Source organism: Talpa europaea (genome assembly GCF_964194135.1).
Source record: "Talpa europaea genome assembly, chromosome: 4".
Taxonomy (NCBI): Eukaryota; Metazoa; Chordata; class Mammalia; order Eulipotyphla; family Talpidae; genus Talpa; species Talpa europaea.
This window is the reverse complement of record NC_140070.1, coordinates 3,697,403-3,715,412: the sequence shown is the minus strand read 5'-3', so window position 1 is coordinate 3,715,412 and position 18,010 is coordinate 3,697,403. Positions and strand designations below refer to the sequence as shown.

General features: G+C 50.1%; 1 protein-coding gene across 2 annotated transcripts in view; it reads right to left on the bottom strand.

Moving 5' to 3' along the window:
* INTS9 (integrator complex subunit 9) overlaps positions 1-18,010 on the bottom strand; it is a gene marked incomplete at both ends in the record, with an annotated part of 35,402 nt that overhangs the window by 3,468 nt on the left and 13,924 nt on the right. For both annotated transcript variants that reach the window (XM_084232306.1, XM_084232305.1), the window contains 8 exons: positions 880-1,047; positions 1,486-1,610; positions 1,861-2,032; positions 3,189-3,249; positions 4,986-5,166; positions 5,708-5,819; positions 10,039-10,173; positions 10,901-11,021. In XM_084232306.1, the coding sequence (XP_084088432.1) occupies positions 880-1,047; positions 1,486-1,610; positions 1,861-2,032; positions 3,189-3,249; positions 4,986-5,166; positions 5,708-5,819; positions 10,039-10,173; positions 10,901-11,021 (1,075 nt within the window). The remainder of the gene's footprint in view (positions 1-879; positions 1,048-1,485; positions 1,611-1,860; positions 2,033-3,188; positions 3,250-4,985; positions 5,167-5,707; positions 5,820-10,038; positions 10,174-10,900; positions 11,022-18,010) is intronic.

The following is an 18,010-nucleotide window of genomic DNA, read 5'->3' as shown; positions in this document are numbered from 1 at the left end:
ACTTACTCCACTAATAAGACACGTAACGTACAACGAGGTGGCAGCACCTGCTTATATAACCGAAAAGACTCGCAGCAAATTGAGGTGGGAACAGCGGGGCTGAGCAGGTGACCTTCCCGCCCGCTAGAGCAGGCCCGGGGCGCGCCACCTGGGGCGGGTACGCGGCCTGGCGGGGAAAGCCGACCTCAGAACGCTTCCTGAGGAAACTCGGAGGTGGGGAGAAGCTCCTGACGGCGCCCCGTCATCAGAAGCAGCAGAGACGGATGACAGACCTGCCTCCAGCCTTTACGGCTGACGCCGCTGCGGGGCCTCCCGGCGTGACTGACTGTCACGTGACAAGGGCAGCGCCTGGCGGGCGGCGCAGCTCCCTCCCGGGGAAGAGACGGGCTAACGGAATCCAGTGGTGTCGGGACAAGACTGGATTGTGTTTTTTCTTTTTCCCTTTTTGTTTTCCAAATTTTCTAGACTGGATAAGCACAGCTTTGTTGGAAAAAAGGGAATAAAAAATAAAAGCAGAGACCCAGGGTCTTAATCACAGGGTCTCGGGTGCTGAGCCTGGGGCCCGGAGCGGGCGCCCTGGCAGGGCTCGGAGGTCCCTATCACGACCCTGCGTCTTCTGCCCGTCGCGTCATTCTCCCCCGAGCGCTCCCTGGAGTCTCTAGAGGCTCCGGACGTGTCACCACGGCAGAGAGAAGCCAGAGGGGTGAGCCCGCGGGGAGGAGGGCCGCCCGCGTTCACGGGAGAGCAGGGGCGGCACCCAGGCCAGCCCCTCCCTGGCTCCGCAGCAGATCTGAGCAGGTGCCCGTGTGGGGAGATTCACAGCCGCCCTGGCCTGTCCACCAGGAGACCACCTGGGTCCAGCGGGCGGGAAAGCCTCACCTCTGGCGTGATTTCAATCTTCTCGTAGCGACGCTTGAAGGGCAGGGCGAGGACCTCGGCCCGCCGGTAGGACATGGGGGGCGGCTGGCAGTCGATCATCAGGTCCATCCTGTGTGACTGCGCGGGGGGCGGCTGCGTGTACTGCTCAGGACAGACCACGTGGAGGGGCTGCAGAGGGGTGCAGTGGCCGTGAGGGTGGGCACCTGGCACCCATCCTCTGCCTGCTCGTCATGGTCCCCGGTGGGAGCAGCCCCCAGGGTCGGGGGGTGGGCGGGGCGGCCAGCGGTGCCGCTTCTGTTTCCTCCCTGTGTTTAGGGCCCCTCATGGCGCTTCCCTGGCCCACTCCCACCTGGCCTCAGCCCCAGGCACGCGCCATCCTTGGCTGGCACCAGGGAACGGGGCTGCCCACCCGCATGGCGTCTGTGCGGCACCAGGCCGTGGCTTTGGCCAGGCCACAGAACCCACCGTGTGGGACGGGGGTCAGGGAGGACTCTGCATGAGCGTCCCAGCCCTTGGGGGTGACGGGAAGTGAGCACAAGAAATGTGCTGGATGCGCCCCACCGGGCACAAGTGGGCGGCACCATGGCGGGCACGGGGCCTCCTCACCTGCACTTCTTTCAGCAGCTTGGAGACCTGGATGAAATTCAGCCGCGTGTCGATGGGGCAGTAGATGCACTTCATGGCCAAAGGCTGGTAGGGAGCCAGGGCTTCCAGGTACGAGAAGTCGGGTTCTGAGGAGAGCACCAGGGAAGACTGTTCAACTGTGGGCAAGAGGCCAGCAGCGGGTCCCCGTCCCCCCACCCCAGACGCCTGCCTCGGGCCGTCTCCGAAGTAGCTCTTGGCACTCAGTGGCGGGCGGGCGGGAGGCTTGCCCGGGGCTGCCTGTGCGGCGGCACATCAGATGGGACGGTGCTCACACTCGTGCCTTCCTGGAAAACCCTGCCCCACAGGTGCGTTCTGCGAGGAGGGCACTTTCCGTACCTGTGAATATGACGGTGTTGAGACTAGACTTGCCCCAGAGCTCCATGAAGTGCACCACGTCCCCGAAGCGGAGGGAAGGGTGCCCGGTGAACACCACACATGGCTGCCGGAAGTCGTTGCTGAAGTCCCCGTGGATACTGGGGTAGTGCTTCAGCTTGTTGGTCTGAATGAGCTGGAACACACGGGCGAGCACACCTCAGCCGCCCGCCCCCCCGCCGGGGGGGAGAGGGCCCCAGTGGGAGGCTGAGCGGAGCAAAGGCACAGACGCATCTTACAGGAATGTTCTACCTGCGTGTGCCCTGAGCAGATGGGGCCTTGTGGTGATGCCAACACACTTAACTCGGGTCACGCCGGCTGATTTACTCTACCTGCCTCCCACAGCCGCTGAGCCAGAGCCTCAGACGTCCTCGGTATCCCTTAGTGTTTGATGCACCCGCCTCGCACCTGTCTCTACAGCGTCTGTTTTGAGCCAAAATGTCTCCCCCTTCCTGGGCCTCCCTGATGGCACAGGCGGTTGAGCACAGCGCTGTGAAGCGGTCCGCAGCCTCTGCAGTGCCAGTTCAATCCCCGCCGACCTTGGAGTAACCCACATGGTGCGCAGACCTCTCCTGTCGCCCGCTGCTCCCCTCAGCAGTGTACTTCGGTCCTTCTGCCTGTTCTGCTCCCCACTCTGTCCCTGGTGAATCCTCTCACCCTCCCGCGCATCTGGCCTGTACCCTGGTTCCCCGGCACCACCTGGGCGCTACTCCCCTGCATCAGGTCCTACAGAACCTGCAGCCAGCCCCTGTGCCATTGCTCCGGCACTGTCCCCAGTCAGAGCCTGCAGGCCAAGGGCCCTGCCCCAAGATGCTGCTTGAGGGGTCCCCAGCCAAGAACTCCAAGTCCAAGCGGAGTCGCCCAGTGGTGAGGATGTGCCACGCACGGGCCGAGCCCCCATGAGATGCCAGCCTCGCTACCCCGGGAGACCATCTTTAGGTCACCAGCAGGAGGCCAGAATGCCCCGAGGGCTCCGGGACAGCGGGTGGGAAAGCCGAGCCCGCCGAGCCCACAGGTATTCCCATGCCCCACCCCCACGTCAAACACAAAACCCACGTTCCTTTTATGGTCTGTGTGGCCAGCTCGTTAGGTGGTCAACATCACCGACCGGGAAGCAGACGTAAATGAACCTGCTTTGCCAAAAAGTCGGCACCAGTCCGAGCACCGCTCCTCGCCAGGGAGGCCGGGGCGCTCGGCTGGTGACGGCGTGTCGACGGAGCGTCCCCGCGGACCTTGGCCACGCGCCTTTACCCGCACATCCCTCGCTCTAACCCAAGGCCGCGGCGTCTTACCTCCGCGTGAGGAAAGGGCGGTTCTGGGAGATACACCTTGCTCTGCTTGTTGTGACACAGCCTTTGAAAGAGAAACACACTGCACGTTAGGGGGGCCCGGTGCAGCGCACACACACACCGCTCAAGACAGCGGATTAACAACCCTTTCCTGCGGGCGACTCGCTGCACAGAAGGGGCCTACGGTGCCACAGCGCCGGCGGGGGTGCCCCACTTCCAGAGCAGGACGACGACGGAAGCCAGCGTTCCTCAGTAAAAAACTTAGAGAGAGCAGCTTCCACACAGAATTCAGAGCAGAGTCCCTTGGGAGCACTTTTTTAACCTTGAAAATTCCTCAGTTTTTTCCCTTCAAAGTCCCACGCCTCAGCCCCGCCTGCCCGCTGTGCCATCCGTGAGAGCCGCGGCGGTTAAACTAAAACAGACACGTGACGTACAGGTGACGACCAGCGCCGCCAAACAGGGCTCAAACCCGAGCACTCAGCACGGCCACGATGGCAGAAGAAAAAACCCACCAGAGCGTGGCCAGCAGGAGCGGGGTCTTGGGTTCAGGCTTTTACCCTTTCCCGTAAACTTTTTCCCGCGGTGACCGCGCAGGACAGAAATACAGCAGCAGCCAAAACACACAAACAAACCGCCACACAAGAAGGACCTACTGGTCCTGCGTCCTCCCCGCCAGGCGGCCGCCAGCAGGGAAATCGCGTCCCAGGGCCGGGCCGCACCAGGCGCCCGGGAACCTGCTTTGTCAGGCTTTACTGAGGCTCTGCCCGGGAACTCGGCGCGTGCTGCTCACATGGTGGGGGAGGGGGGGAGTCCTCTCCTGGGTCAGAGGAGCAGACTGTGGGGGGGGGGGGGTCAAGCGTAAAGGGCCAGTGGAGTGAGCAGCTTTCTGCTGTGAGCCGCTACGCCTGAGTGGATGATATAAAGGGCCTCGGGAGCCCCCGAGAGAACACGGGGGTGCGCTGGAGGGAAGCCGCCTGCCCTGAAGTGCGCCCCTCCCAGTGAGGGGGGCCGGGTCCTTGGGGGAGCAGCACAGCTCTGGGGCACACCTAAGTCCTCTTGGGCTCCCGGAGTCGTGGCTTTAGGGGAGATGACGTGATGAGGTCGGCCCTGAGCAAGTCTAGCTCGGCCGGGACTGTCCTTCCTTGCTGACGTGATCCTGGAACCATGTTTGGGAGAACCTGTTGTGCGTTGCGACAGGATGACGTACAAACTCCTTTTTTAGGTGGAGACTTAGAAGGCTGCATCCAGCAGCCACCACACGCTGATGGGACCACACAACAGAGCCTGTCGCCACCGAGACAGCCGGACGCGCCACCCGACGGCAAGCAGGTTACGAGTGCACGTGAACACCTTAGAATGGCACCCGGCTTCTTACTGGCCCACATTCTACCCACCCTAGTATGTGATCAATAGCTATACTTGTCAAATATCATGCTACTGAAGTGAAAAATAATCTAGCTTCTCTTATCAGATTTGGTATCAGATTTCAGGCAACACAAGCTTGGGTTGAGGTGACTTGTGGGTGTAGCTCCGCTTCCCAACAACAGGGGGCAGCAAGTCAGTGAGAAGCCTGTGACACTTTCCTCTAGGTTTGGAAAGTGCCCCCCCCAGCTTCGGGGCCTTCCTGCCTCCCCTCCTAGGCCACTACTCTCAAGCCTGGCTTTCGGGAATACAGTCTTCCCCTCACAGTCACAGAAAAACAACCTGAAGGTTTCACAGTGCCGTGAGGAAAGGCAGGTGATTCCTGTTCTCACTGCCAGAACGTCGAGTCAAAGGAGCGCACGCAGGACGCAGACCTACCACTCAGCAAAAATCTGGGAAAACTCCAGAGAACTGTTGGCCACGGGGGAGATGAAGTAGAAGGGGATGTTGGAGAGGCCGGCTGAGTCAATGTACTGATACAGGCATTCCAGGAGGTCATAGATCACTCCAGAAGGGTAGCAGGGAACCAACACGTTTCCTCCGTTCCGGACTGTCAGCGCTAGAGTTGAGGCCAGAGGGAAAACAAGTCTCAAAACAGCAGTTTTATAAAAGGAGCAGCACTTTGGGAGGAATATGTGCTCTTCAGTCCCTCCATCCATCACTTCCCAGGCAGAACAGTCTGCAGACACCGAGCACCAGAGGCCTCCGTCCTGGGCGAGGGTGCCCTGGGCACTAAAGCCGCCCATGGCAGCAAGCTCAGGACAGGACCGAGCGCCCCCTTTTTTGGGCTCCTGCTAAACCTCTGCGGGATTTGTCTGGGCCTCTGACCATTGCTGCATGAACTAGGAGCAAACAGGCTAAGTTTTCCGTTTGCCTCACTTTACAGGCATTTTTTTTTCCCACTAATGTATTTATTATCTATAATAAAATCCTCCATATTTGGTAAGTTATCAAATGAGGAATCGCAACACATGGTTGGCAATAAACTGGATAGAAAAAAATCCAAGCGTCCTCTCAAGTTTGAAGGGGCAAAAGCACCTGAGAGGTGAGTTGTCACTAACCTGCGTGGGGTGTGGCCCGGTGGGCTGAGGCGCACTTACCCAGGTTGCTGCAGAAGTCCCCCACCATGCCGTCTGGGTTTGCAGTGGGGGTCTGGGTGAGGCCCGTGAGGAGGAGAACGTCGCTGTTTTTGAGAGAAGCTTGGTCCATGGGCTGCAAGCCAGAGAACTGTGCTTAGTACCCCACAAAGGCTGGCGGTCTACAGATGGCCAAGAAAGCCCAGCGCGGCGCTCTCCTGTGTCCACGCGTCGTCTGGCCCTCCCTCCCCGTGTGAAGTCCACCACTGAACAGGGCTTGTCGGGATGGGGACCGACTAGGGGAGGCACGGGGGAACGGAACGGGGTGAGGAAAGTTTGGTCAAAGACCGCACCCGGGCACGAGAACTACAGGAGAGCGCGTGACCACAGCTGCTGGCTCTCCCAGGACCTGCGCCGAGAGACCACCCAGCTGTTGGGGCACCTGACAGAGCCGAGAAACAAAGGGACTGAGATCAATTCCTGGGGAAACCGGGCCTGGAGTGGAGACAAGATGGCGAGCAAGAGCCAAAGAAGGCAGGCACCATGGGAGAGCAGAGGTGAAGACTCCCGGGGCCACCCTAGTGTGGAGGACAGAAAAAGGCCCAGGAGTCAGAACGTGCATTTAAAAGGCCTGGGAAAACATAAGGGGGGCATTGAAACGAGCAAGTGTAAACATCTGGAAATACTGTGTAGGGAAATACAAAAGAAAATGATGAAGGGTTTCTCTGTTAAAGGAAATTAGATCTTCGTACAGATTATACAACAGACAAGAAAAAGGCACACGTAAGACACAGCACAGTAAATGCGAGAGCGCAGAAGGCCCCGTGGAGGCGACAGGCAGCTCTCAGAGAGGAAGGCAAGTCCGAATGGCGTCACACTTCTCACCTACAATGAGGGCACAGGTGGGAAATGAAATAAAACTCTCAAAGCTTTACAGGTTCAAGTTCTTTTCCTTTAATTTTATATCCATCCTACTTGTCATTTAAGTTTGAGGAAAAATTAAAAATATTCTTATTAATTCAAGACCTCACAAGGGTGGTCACTCTAAGACCCTCTGGTGACTATTCCTCAAGTGTGCCAGAGAGATGCTGATTTAATGTGGGGGGTTACGAGACACACGGGAGGTTGGAAAAGGAGCCACAGTCAAGTTCACTGCTGTCCTGACAAGCAATACATTCCACACTTCGTGCAGATTCTGAATGACCCGGTACTAAAATTCTGGGCTGTATCAACAGGGTGGGCGGGAGCAGGGGAGAGGCGGGGAGAAGGTGGAGACACAAAAGGAAGGGGTGGGGGAAAGAGACAGATCCTGACTAGCTGAAGACAGCTATGGGAAAAATAAGCTAAGAACAACCCAGAACAACAAAAATGAAATATGTGTCTTCAAACTTACAGGCAGAAACGTAGTCTTCTAAAGGAAGGCAAGGAAGGATGAAGTAAACTGAAAATATGTACTAAGATGGCAAAAATAAGCCAAATACAATACTAAGTATCAATAGCTTGACCGATCCGGACTTTCCAGACAAAAAAGTCAAAGCCATAAGGGGAGTCAAGAGAGAAGTTTCAGAAAGCACGGAAGGGGGTGGAAATAACCGTCGGCCACTGTGAGGGGCCCGTCTCTTGGCTCTGAAGTTTGATCGAGGGAAAAGCCAGCATCACACCAGCTCGAGGAAGGGAGTAAGCGACCAACAGGCCACAATCACCGTAACATTAGCCTCTCAGGGTAATCATCCTGCTAGTCCTGGATACGTGTTACCTGATTACAATTTATTCTCTCAAAAAACCCTCTTCTAATCCGTTGGTCAGGATTTTAGTGAAGTTTATAATCTGTAGTCACATGCGGAAAATGGAACCATACGTATTTTCTGGAACTCTCCAACTTTGGAAAATACGTTCTCTCATAAGATGATCCTAACTTATTTCTCTAACTTCAGAAATAAACTAGATAAAGGTTACCTTTTCTTGGAGTTCAAATTCCCCATACAACTACCATTTTATTCTTTCTTATGTGGCTGAACTGTATTTTTTGGTTCAAATCGTGAGACCTGAAGGAGAACTCGCAGGGCTGCTGAGCCCCCGCGCGCTCCCCTTCCAGTCCGGACGCCGCTCTGGGTTTCTGGCAGCGACTCTCCCTGGAGCCTCTTCTCGCGCTCCCGCCCTCCTCATCAGGGCGGTCTTCCTTCTGCCCGCTGTGTGCAGAAGGTGTCCAGGGCTGAGCTCTCGCCCTCAGCTCCTTATTTGGATACTTCACAGCCCGTGACGCCCTGTGGCTTGCTCCACACCCCCGTCTGCTCAAAGTGCCCCCGCCCCGCCCCACAGCCCCGGGCCCCGCCAGCTCCTTGTCAACTGCTCGGCGTCAGCATGGCCACTCGCAGTGTCACCATGTGACATCCTGTGTCCTTCTCTGGAGACACAGGCCCCCCAATGAATGTTGAGTTAAAGACCTGCCTTTCAACTCGCCTCTCCAGTGTCCCCCCCTCCGGTTTACGCTGAAGCCCCGCACGCTGACTGGAGCTCACGGCTGAGTGGAGTTTGCTGCTCTGTTCTTCCTGGAGGATGAGGTTCCCATCAAGTAGGTCAGGGACTGGCCTTTGCTGTGAAGCTCTAACTGCTGCGGTAGCGCGGAAGCTGCCATAAGCAGTCCACAGACAAGTGGGCGTCGATGCAGCCCCTCAAAACATTATTTATACAAACCCAGGCGGGGGAGATTTGGCCCACAGCCCATGGTTTGCTGACCCCCATAGGGGACTAGCAAGTTTAAACCAAAACTTTCCTCATCCCTGCTAATTCCACAGAGAATCCAATTATCTGAGTAAAGGAAAATTTCTTTTCTTTTTTTTTTTGAGATATAACACTGATTGCCAACTAGAAATTAAAATTACGTAGGTATGTTGCTCATTACTTTCAAGACCTTATTTTCCCTTTAAATTTATGGGCCTTGCTGGGATAATTTACTGGAAATTACATCAATAGTACTGGAAAGGCTTTGATCTCAGCAGGGCAAATCGGAAGAGTTGGCAGCCAAGTAATCTTTGTCTTTTATGGAAGAATATATCAGGAATGATAGAAGCTGCCAATAAAAAATTTGATTCAATGAGGCAAATTAAGATGACATTGATGGGCTTTTGATTTCAATAAGCGGGAAGGGCCCAGAATTCTGCTAGCTACAGGAAAAAATAGCAGCTTGTCCCCTCTAGACTGGAGGTGAAACCTGATTATAAAGACGACACGAACACCAAGGCGGACAGGCAGCTCCCGGCAGCCTCCGCCTGGACTCCCGGCAGCCACTTTCCCCACATTAACACAGACTGGCGACTCCCCAAGTTAGGTCGCCATACACAGCCGCCCGCGGGCTACCTGCCTGCTCCTCCCTGCCCTCTGCCCCCTGGCAAACGTGGAAAACCGGTATTTATGAAGTAAACGATAAATTCTTTGAAAACGCAAAAACTGGAATAAACACACCTTTAACAAACTTAACGGTGGTAGCTGCTCTCTACATATTAATATAAAATTTGGATTTCTCATCGTGGTCTCTGAACTCCTACCTGCCCCGGGGCCCGGCTTGCTTGGGCGCCAGATCGCCGTGGCTTCAGGCCACGTGTCCCTGCAGGCTCTGCCCGCGCAGCTTCCAGGGCTCATTCCTTCAGTCCCAGTTCCAATGCGTCTCCCCCAGAAGCTTCCCAATTTAATTTTTTCTCCTAATATATTTTGTCCAATTTAAACTAGTGTCTATCATAGTCTCCATCAGGCTGCTTAGTGGTCTTCCGTACGTGCGTCACGATCTAAAATCACCTCGCCCGTTGCTGTTTTCTGTTCACATCTCGTCACACAGCAACGGGATGTGGGCGGGATGGGCGAGCACAGGCCTCTGTCTTCCCCCGTGCACAGCGCAGGGGCTTGGCCTGTGGGTCACCAGTGACTCCTGCTTGACACACAGCAGGTGCTCACTGTATCAGTCAGCAGTCACTGATAGACAAGCTGCCCCCTCTGCTCTGCAGCAGGCTGTGCTTTTCGGGAGTGGGGGGAACCAGGGGAGCCGACCTTCCAGAGGGACTTGCAATCCTAGATGTGGGGACAGAGACAAGCTTCCTCTGGCGACGCAGGGAGAACGTGAAGTCCCAGTGGAGACTGCGTTGCAACACTGTAGCCGCAGCCTCAGGCTGGCGCTGCAGGGCGGGAGCCACCTTAAGGGCAGTCTCGGGTTAAGTGATCGCACCACAATAACGTAAATGTGAAAAAAAAAAGTCTCTACAAACCCAAACTAGGGAGATTTAAAAGCGGGTGATGGCACTCTGGGGACGTTCTGATTTTGGGTTAAATGACCAAAAGCCGAATGGCCGAGAGTCCAGAATTACCTGGGGGTGCGTGGTGAGCAAGGAGGAACCAGAGACGTAGGACACTTTCTCATAATGGGACTGGATGGTCCAGTTGGAGCTCCCGAGGGCGTAGCCGGAGCTCAGAGGAGTCACCTGGACGGCACCGAAAAGCTCCTGGGAAGCACAGTGAGAACAAGTGAGTCTCGGCGACGCAGGCGCACCAGAGAGTTTGCAGCAAAAAGCGGAAATAGCCTCTGCTTGGAAACAGGAGTTACTGTAAAACACGCCGAAAGTTTATGGTGCAAAGGAAACGCTGGAGACCAGGAGGCCGGCACAGGAAGCAGCCCACAGTGTTTACGTTACCCCCGAGGGTCAGCCCGGCCGTGTGGCACCAGGCCGCAGGCCTTACTCGTTAAAATACGGGGCCAGGATACTACCAAATAGACCAGAAAGGCAGATCCTTAGGCTTCCCTTCTTTACTAGTTCAGGCGTCAGATTCAGGCACAGGCACCGGGAGAGGAACCTGCGCATTGCCAGGTCAGAACTCAAAAGCTGTACTCGTCAAAATGCTTTATCTTTATCTCTTTTATGCTCTCGGATTTTTCTCACCTGTCCAAACCTGGAGTGCCCACTGATCTAGAGGGAAGAGGGTCAGAGGCCCTCTCCTCGCTGGCACCACGCTGGCCCGCCGAGTGCTAGCTCGTGATGGGCCTGTGGCGCGGGGTAAGGGAACGCTGCCAACATGGGGTGGGTGAGGACAGATGCTCGGTCTTTCACCTAGTACCAGGGCAGCTTCTGAGTGACTGGCTGGTGCAAGGAAGTTAACTACAGGATCCTTTCAAAGGCCAGCAGTAAGAACCAAAAACTCTCATAAGTTACTTAAAATCATAACAACACTCACAATTTTCTGCGAATATCCCACCAGCTGGATTTTACTGAGGGCGGAGTTCACCTCTTGCATAGTGTAGCATCTTCTCCAGGTCGCCACCTCCACGGCGTCCTTGAGGGGAGAGGGCAGCAGCCTGGAAGCGCACACACGTCAGCTCTTGTTAGAGGGCGTCCCTTCAAGAGCTGTGTCCGGCCTCCACGCGGCCCGAGCTACTGGCACAGAGCTGGTCTCGGGCTCCCTCAGAATCGCCTCTATTTCCGTGAGGGTCGCAGTGCTCAACCCGCTTTGATTCCTGACCCTAGTAACTGGCGCCTTCTCGTCTTTTCTTGGTCGGTTTAACTAAGGGTCTGTCAGTTTGTGGAATTTTTTTTTCAAAGAACCAACTTCTGGCTTAACTCAGTTTTCTCTAATACTTTTCTAGTTTCTGTTTTCTTTAACTAGCACGTAGCTGAAGCTTGGTTTTGTTTACTTTGTAAAAGTGCACTCTGATAACCTCTGCCATTTCAGCGGGTTGTTTAAGCTATTCGCATTTAATGGCACTACCGATATGGTATAGCTGGATTATGTCTGCCTATTTAATATTGTTTTCTGGAAGTCTTTTTTTTTGTTGCTCTATTCACTTTACTACTTTTTTCCACTCCTCCCGCCCCCGGCAGTTACTTCCTTAGGGTAGTTTTAGGGCTTATCTATATCTTGTACATTTGACTCACATTCTCTCCCTTGTTCATAAAAAATAAATGAAGTAGATTTACTCATAGGTCTGCAAAGCTACAGAGATAGACTAAACACAGTGAGGCTTGGCTTAAAAGAGGAAAATAGAACATGATTTGTGACTTTTTACATCAAAAGCATCCCTTAAAACAAACAAGGAAACAAAAATGTGTCATTAGAAAAACATTTACATTTGCTCTAACACTGTCCAGAGCAGGCCTGAAGAGTCTATCCCCTGAGTCACTCTACAATCGGAGTCAAAGAAGTTTTGGTAAATTGAATATGTGCAATAGCTCTGCTCTCTCTCTTGGAACACAATGAATAATGGTACAAGGTCTCTCTCTCTCTCTCTCTCTCTCTCTCTCTCTCTCACACACACACACACACACACGACAAAAACAAGAGCATCTTAGAAATGGAAAGCACAAAGTCTTAGTGCAACTTTAAAGTTCATTTCAAGTAACCTACATTGTGAACCCACAAAAGCTCAACATTAGAAACGATAGGTATGTCTGAAAGCCCGAGGTTGAGCTAGGTCTTAAAGAGGGTTAGTGGGAAAAAAACTGATTGAAAAATAGAAAAGCCCAGTTCTCCTCACCTATTCCTTATAGTTCAGCAATTGCCCACTCCGCTCTCAGGCATGACACCAGAAATTCTCTGTGGCAGGGAAAAACAGGAGTCTAGACAAGGGAAACCATGACAGTGGGAGGCAGCTTTCTGAAGCCAGTACTCTATGTACTGAGAGTAACGATTTTCTTCTCACACACTCCCTGAACACTAGCAGTGAGCCTCATCCCTCCAGGGTCGGAGAATGGAAAAACCTCTAAATATCTGATCAGCATCAAGGAAGAAAAATCAATGAGAAAGACATGTAACAAAATGATTCAACCAGATCACATTCTGGTAAAGTCCAGAATTCAAAGCCTACTCATGGCACAGACTTTCTAATCAGTTTTTTGTTATTCAGCACTTCACCAGTGACTACAATTATCATACATTTAAGGAAAGTCTCTAAAACGAGAAAGGTGAAACAACTGGAGGGACCAGAGGAGAGGAAGTGAGAGGAGACGAGTTGGGCAGGCAGATGGAACTTTAAACAACTCTCATTAACTAACCTTAGAGAGAGAAATAAGATCGTGTTACCTAAGAGATGAGACTCCTGCTAAAAAGGGGCTCTTACAAATAGATACAACAGCACAGAGACAACAAAAACGTATTTACAGAATATACCCAATTTCAAAAGAAGCTAAAATCATTTAAAAAGGTTACATTAAAAAAAAAACAACATAAAAAAGTTACATAAAAAAAACCACACAGCAAGTTGAAAAGCTTAAAAATGAGGTGCCAGAATCAATAATAAGAAATTTACAAAATATCTCAGAAATAAAGACTAAGCTAATAGAAACACAACAGTAGATAAACACAACAGATTATGTCATGAGAAAAGTATAGGAAGAGAAATTCCAAGCATTAAAAAGAAATCACAAGATAAAAATAATTTGAAAGAAAGTGGCAAACACTGAATACAGGCAAGGAGGGTGCAACACACAGATAACAGGAGTCCCCAATGGAAGTCCAAGTGAAGAAACAGAAATACTAAAAACCATAATTGCTAAAATACACTTGAAACTAGACACTGAAAGAACACAATGCAGAACTGAGAATACTGACCCAAAAACTAACACATTCTGGGAAAACACTTAACCACAAAGAAAAGAGACAAATAAAGTCCTAGGCAAGAGCAAGTTACTTTATAAGGGAAAAAAAATCAGATTATATTTCAGAATTTTTAATAGCAATGTTTTACTAGGAGAAAATAGAGTAATGTATTTATGTTGCTCAAAGAAAGAAAATGCAAGTCAAGGATTGCACACTAGCAAAATTGACTTTCAAGGTCACAGAGCACAGATAACAATTATTGACCTGCAAGGACTCAGGGAATATTGTTCTCATGATCTCATCTTAAGTTATCTTCTGAAGAATGAGTTTCAGACAACCAAAATGTCTTTGGAAACATCAATATATTGGCTGGTAGGTTATGAGCATAAAATGTACAGTTACTTATAAAAATAAGACCAAATGAAGGTTAAAAGAGAGAAAATAGTATATAACGGCTACATGTTCTCAAAATACTGATGTCGTAAAAACATACAAAGAAAAAACTGGAGGAAAATATATATGCTTTGTCCTTCAAAATGGTGTGATGACCAACGCAGCAACAGTGAGTATTGCTAACAATAAGAAAGGGAGCTTAAAAATTCCCCTTCCCACTCAAAGAATTTAGTTCCTTTCTTGGGGAAGTGGGTGACCCCAGATTTAGGGCAGGGAATGTGGAAGCGCAGTCTTGAACACCCTGCTATACTAGCTAATCTGGAAACAGAGTCCACCTGGGTCAGACAGAAGGAACAGTGGAGGGCCTGGAGGGGCTTTTGCTGCCCAAAGACAGAAGATTCCAAGCTGCAAAAAGGATGATACCGCACTGGATGGAAATCAGTAATGTATGTTTCAGTGCAGACTGTGACCAGATTGGGTAGAAGACTGGAGTTAGTGACAACTTTCCATTTTTTGGCCTGGGTGGTATTTATAAGGGTGACTGCTTTATAATAACTTATTTATTGTCTGTTAGTCTTGCTTATTTTTGGTATCCTTGTTTTACAATTAAAAACTTCTTTTAAAAAAAATAAAAAAACTTACACAAAATAAGAAATGATAACAGAAAGGAAAACCTCATGGAAACATGGTCAGATAAGGTTAAGCGAATTTCTTAAACAAAAGAAAAAATAAAAAGAAAAAAATTTAGTAACAATCCAGGAGGTTCAAAATATATGTATGCGTTCCAGAAAGAGAATAGAAATTCTTGATTTCTCTAGATAGGGGGTTAACAACCGTTTTCTATGAGGGGCCAGACATGCTTTCAGCTTCTCAGACCACGTCCAGGCTCTGTCACAACGCTTCTATGTGGCAGTGTAATGCCACTGACAAGGTATAAGTGAATATGGCTGCGTACCAATAAAACTTTACTTATAAAAATAGCAGGAGGCCAGAGCTGACCTACAAGGGAGGGGCCTGGCCACAGTTGCCACCCTCATTCTGGATTGACAGGGCCCACTAAGCACTCAGAACACAAATGGAAACTGTCTTTCAGCAAGACATGTCAGCATGAACTTAAGGCACAAAGATTCTGAAAGATTCCACAGGGGACTAAACAGGATACAGATGAAGCTCTAGACTCAGAACAGCACTGGCTTTCCGCAGCATTTCTGAAGCTCGGTGGAAACACAGCAATGTCTTCAAGAGTCTATCTAACCTGGGTTTCTATCAGGGTGTGAGGGAATAACAAAGCCATCTTAGACGTGTAAGATCTCAGAAAATTTACTTCCCGTGCACTTTCTCAGGGTGAGTGGAGGATGTGCAAAATGAAGTTGTGAAAGGAAAATGGAGCTTCTAACAAAAGAAAGAGGTGAAGAAATCTCCAGGATAATGACTAGAAAATCCTAAGCTGGAAGCGATATACAGCCCAAGAGCAGCTGGAATCAGACGGGAGGGGGTGTATGGGGGGGGGCAGGGACTGAGAGAGGATTTCTCAAGAAGATGAAACTGTCAGAACTTTTCTTGAGTCTGAATAAACTGATGAGAGTTTTCTACAAATGCCGGGTGGGGAGATAAATTAGTGATCCATAACGTATGCAAACAAGGTATTCACTAACTCGGGAAAACAAAAAGTTGGACTAAAGAAGGAAAAATAATGCTAATAACGTTATAAAGTCAGTGAGTTGCATTTATCCAGTCATAATAATGTAAACACAGAATACTTAGCCAAAATAGCATTTACATCAAGTTGTTCCAATTCTCTTTACCTTTTATTTCTCCAGCAACAAAATATCAATAACCTTTCTCTTGAGCTTCCGCATAAACAGACACATGAAGATTTTATTTCACTCATCTGTTCTATGTATATTGAACTCCTTTAGTTTTTACAATATTTATTCAATAAATATTTACTCAGCCCTGACTGCAGCCACAGCATTTAAGTCCTGGCAGGGGTGTAACAGGCATAAGACAAAGGCCTCTGCTACAAGGAGCTTAAGCCTAGGAAAAATTTTACAAGAGTACAAGGTGATGAAAGAGACATCACAGCCATGAGTCACCTTGGCCTGTAGGCCTACTGCCTCCCAGAAGGACCTAAGTGACAGATAAAAAATGCAGACACACACACACTCACTCTCTCTCTCTCCCTCTAATGGCTCGCTATTACGTTCAGGATAAAATCCAAGGCTCTTAGCATGACTTCTTGATAAGGCCCTTCTTTATCTCGATCTCCCCTCAGCCTCTATGAAAAAATTTCAACATCCTGTGGTACAACCGCTAACCTGGCTTCTTTTCTCTCCTTCCTGGTGCCACAGGCTGACTGTAGCCAAGCAGCACATGTCAATCATGCCACTGTGTCCTGCACCTGCCCACACCGCTCCCTCGTCTAGAAGGCTCTCCACTGGCCTCCTTCAGGCCCTGCTTCCTTTCCTAGCCTAGGTCTGGCCACTTAGCACCTAAATGTTGCTTGACAAGCTCCTTGAGTACAGGGACTACATCTTAAACTCTCTGGGGGCATTTTTCTACTTATCATAATGCCAGGCACTTGGAAGTCAACAAGTCTGAAATTCTCTGAATTCCATAAATATACCCATAAAAGACTTGTTTGCTAATATTTCCTCCCTTTTGAGCTCTTCAGTCACTTTGTCATTACTTCCTTCTGTCTTCTAAAATCCTGTCTAATGTAGCTTTCCCTCAAACTCTCCTCAGGCTTACTTGAGGCCTTAACTGGACGAAGGTATTTGGAGAACCATGCAAAGCTATTAGGATTATTGGCCGATTTAGGATAAGTTGGATAAGGAAACCCAGTGGGAACTAGCTCTGTTTTTTTCTGGCTTTCTAATTTATCAAAGTCAGGGTCTCAGAGTCTAAATGTTTCGTAAGTACTTTCTAAAAGATTTCATTGTTTTGTTTTGGTCTTATCACATCTGAGTGCTTAATAAACTTTCCCAGGGCTGGCCTCTGCCAGGGCTCTGCTGTCTCTCCTCCACCCCAGCAGGCAGCGCAGGGTTATGTGTTTCTGTTTAAGAGAAAACTTTTAAGTCCGTAGGGACCACTTGAAAGTTTATAAATAAAACACTGGCTAGGCTTTTGTTTGATGAATGAATGAATGAATGAACATAATGAATGTAAGGGCATAAGACAAAGAACAGAAGTAGCAGAAGTGTGTTTTTCCTCTCATTCAGCAGTGTGCTTACACACACGTGGGGGGTGTGGGGGTGCGTGCGTGCATGGGGGAGGGGGTATGAGTTGAAAATAGAGCCTCAACATCAGCACTTTTCACTATGAACCTGAAACCAGTTGTAATCCTTGATTTTTGTTTTAGCTCAATTTATCTCTAAAATGGACTAAGCCACCAAAGCATCAGAGAAGGAATTCTCATGGGCAGCTAAACTCTCTTTGCTTTAATTCTAGGCTCACCAGAAAAACACTTAGAATTTGATCTCTTAAGTGGACCTGCTGATCAGAACAGAGTGTCTCAGACAGATGAACTACTCTAGTTCTGGAGCTAGGCTGATGTCTAATATCAAGTAATTAAAGGGGATTTTTGTTTGTCAGTCAATTCCCCAGAAGCTTGGTTAGTACGAATCAGTCCCTCAGAGGCTAATCAACCCTGAGCAAAATGAAATGATGAAGTTTCTGGAATCGCCAAGCTGGAGTAATAAGCGGTGATGCTTCCACCAGAGGACGGCCACTCTGGGGCTGCTTCAGGAGCCTCTCCCTCCGACATCTTTAAAAGCTGTGATACAAGTGAACTCAGAGAGCAAGTAATTCAATTCTCATATTTACAGGGAAGGAGATTGAGTCTCAGAGTCTGAATGGTCGTGCAGCAGCGGGATTAGAGAGCTGCCTCCTTCCTGCTCTTTCCACCTGCTTCCATCAGAAAAGGCCAGCATGAAGACAAATGCAGCGAGGGAGGTAGTGGGCACTGGTTACCGAAAGGGGTTATGTGGGCCAAATGGGATGGTTAGAAAAAGCAAAGGACGCTGGTGTCTCCTGAGCACCTACTACGTGCCCAGTAATGTTTTAAGGACTTGACTCATGTTACTCATTCAGTTCTCATAACATCCCTTGGAAGATGCTAATATCATTTCTAATTTGTAAACGAGGAAACAGCCTACAAGAAATACGCTGCTGCAGCTACTAAGAAGCGGATCTGAAATTCCAACACCAATCTCTTTGACCTCCAAGCCTGCAGCTTTAATTTTCTCCTTCCTATATAATGAGACCTATATATTCCTCTACAAATAGCCAAGGTGTGCCAGGGCAGAGAACTTCAACTGCAACATGTTTTTTTTTCTAGTTTGCCTTCTATATGGTATG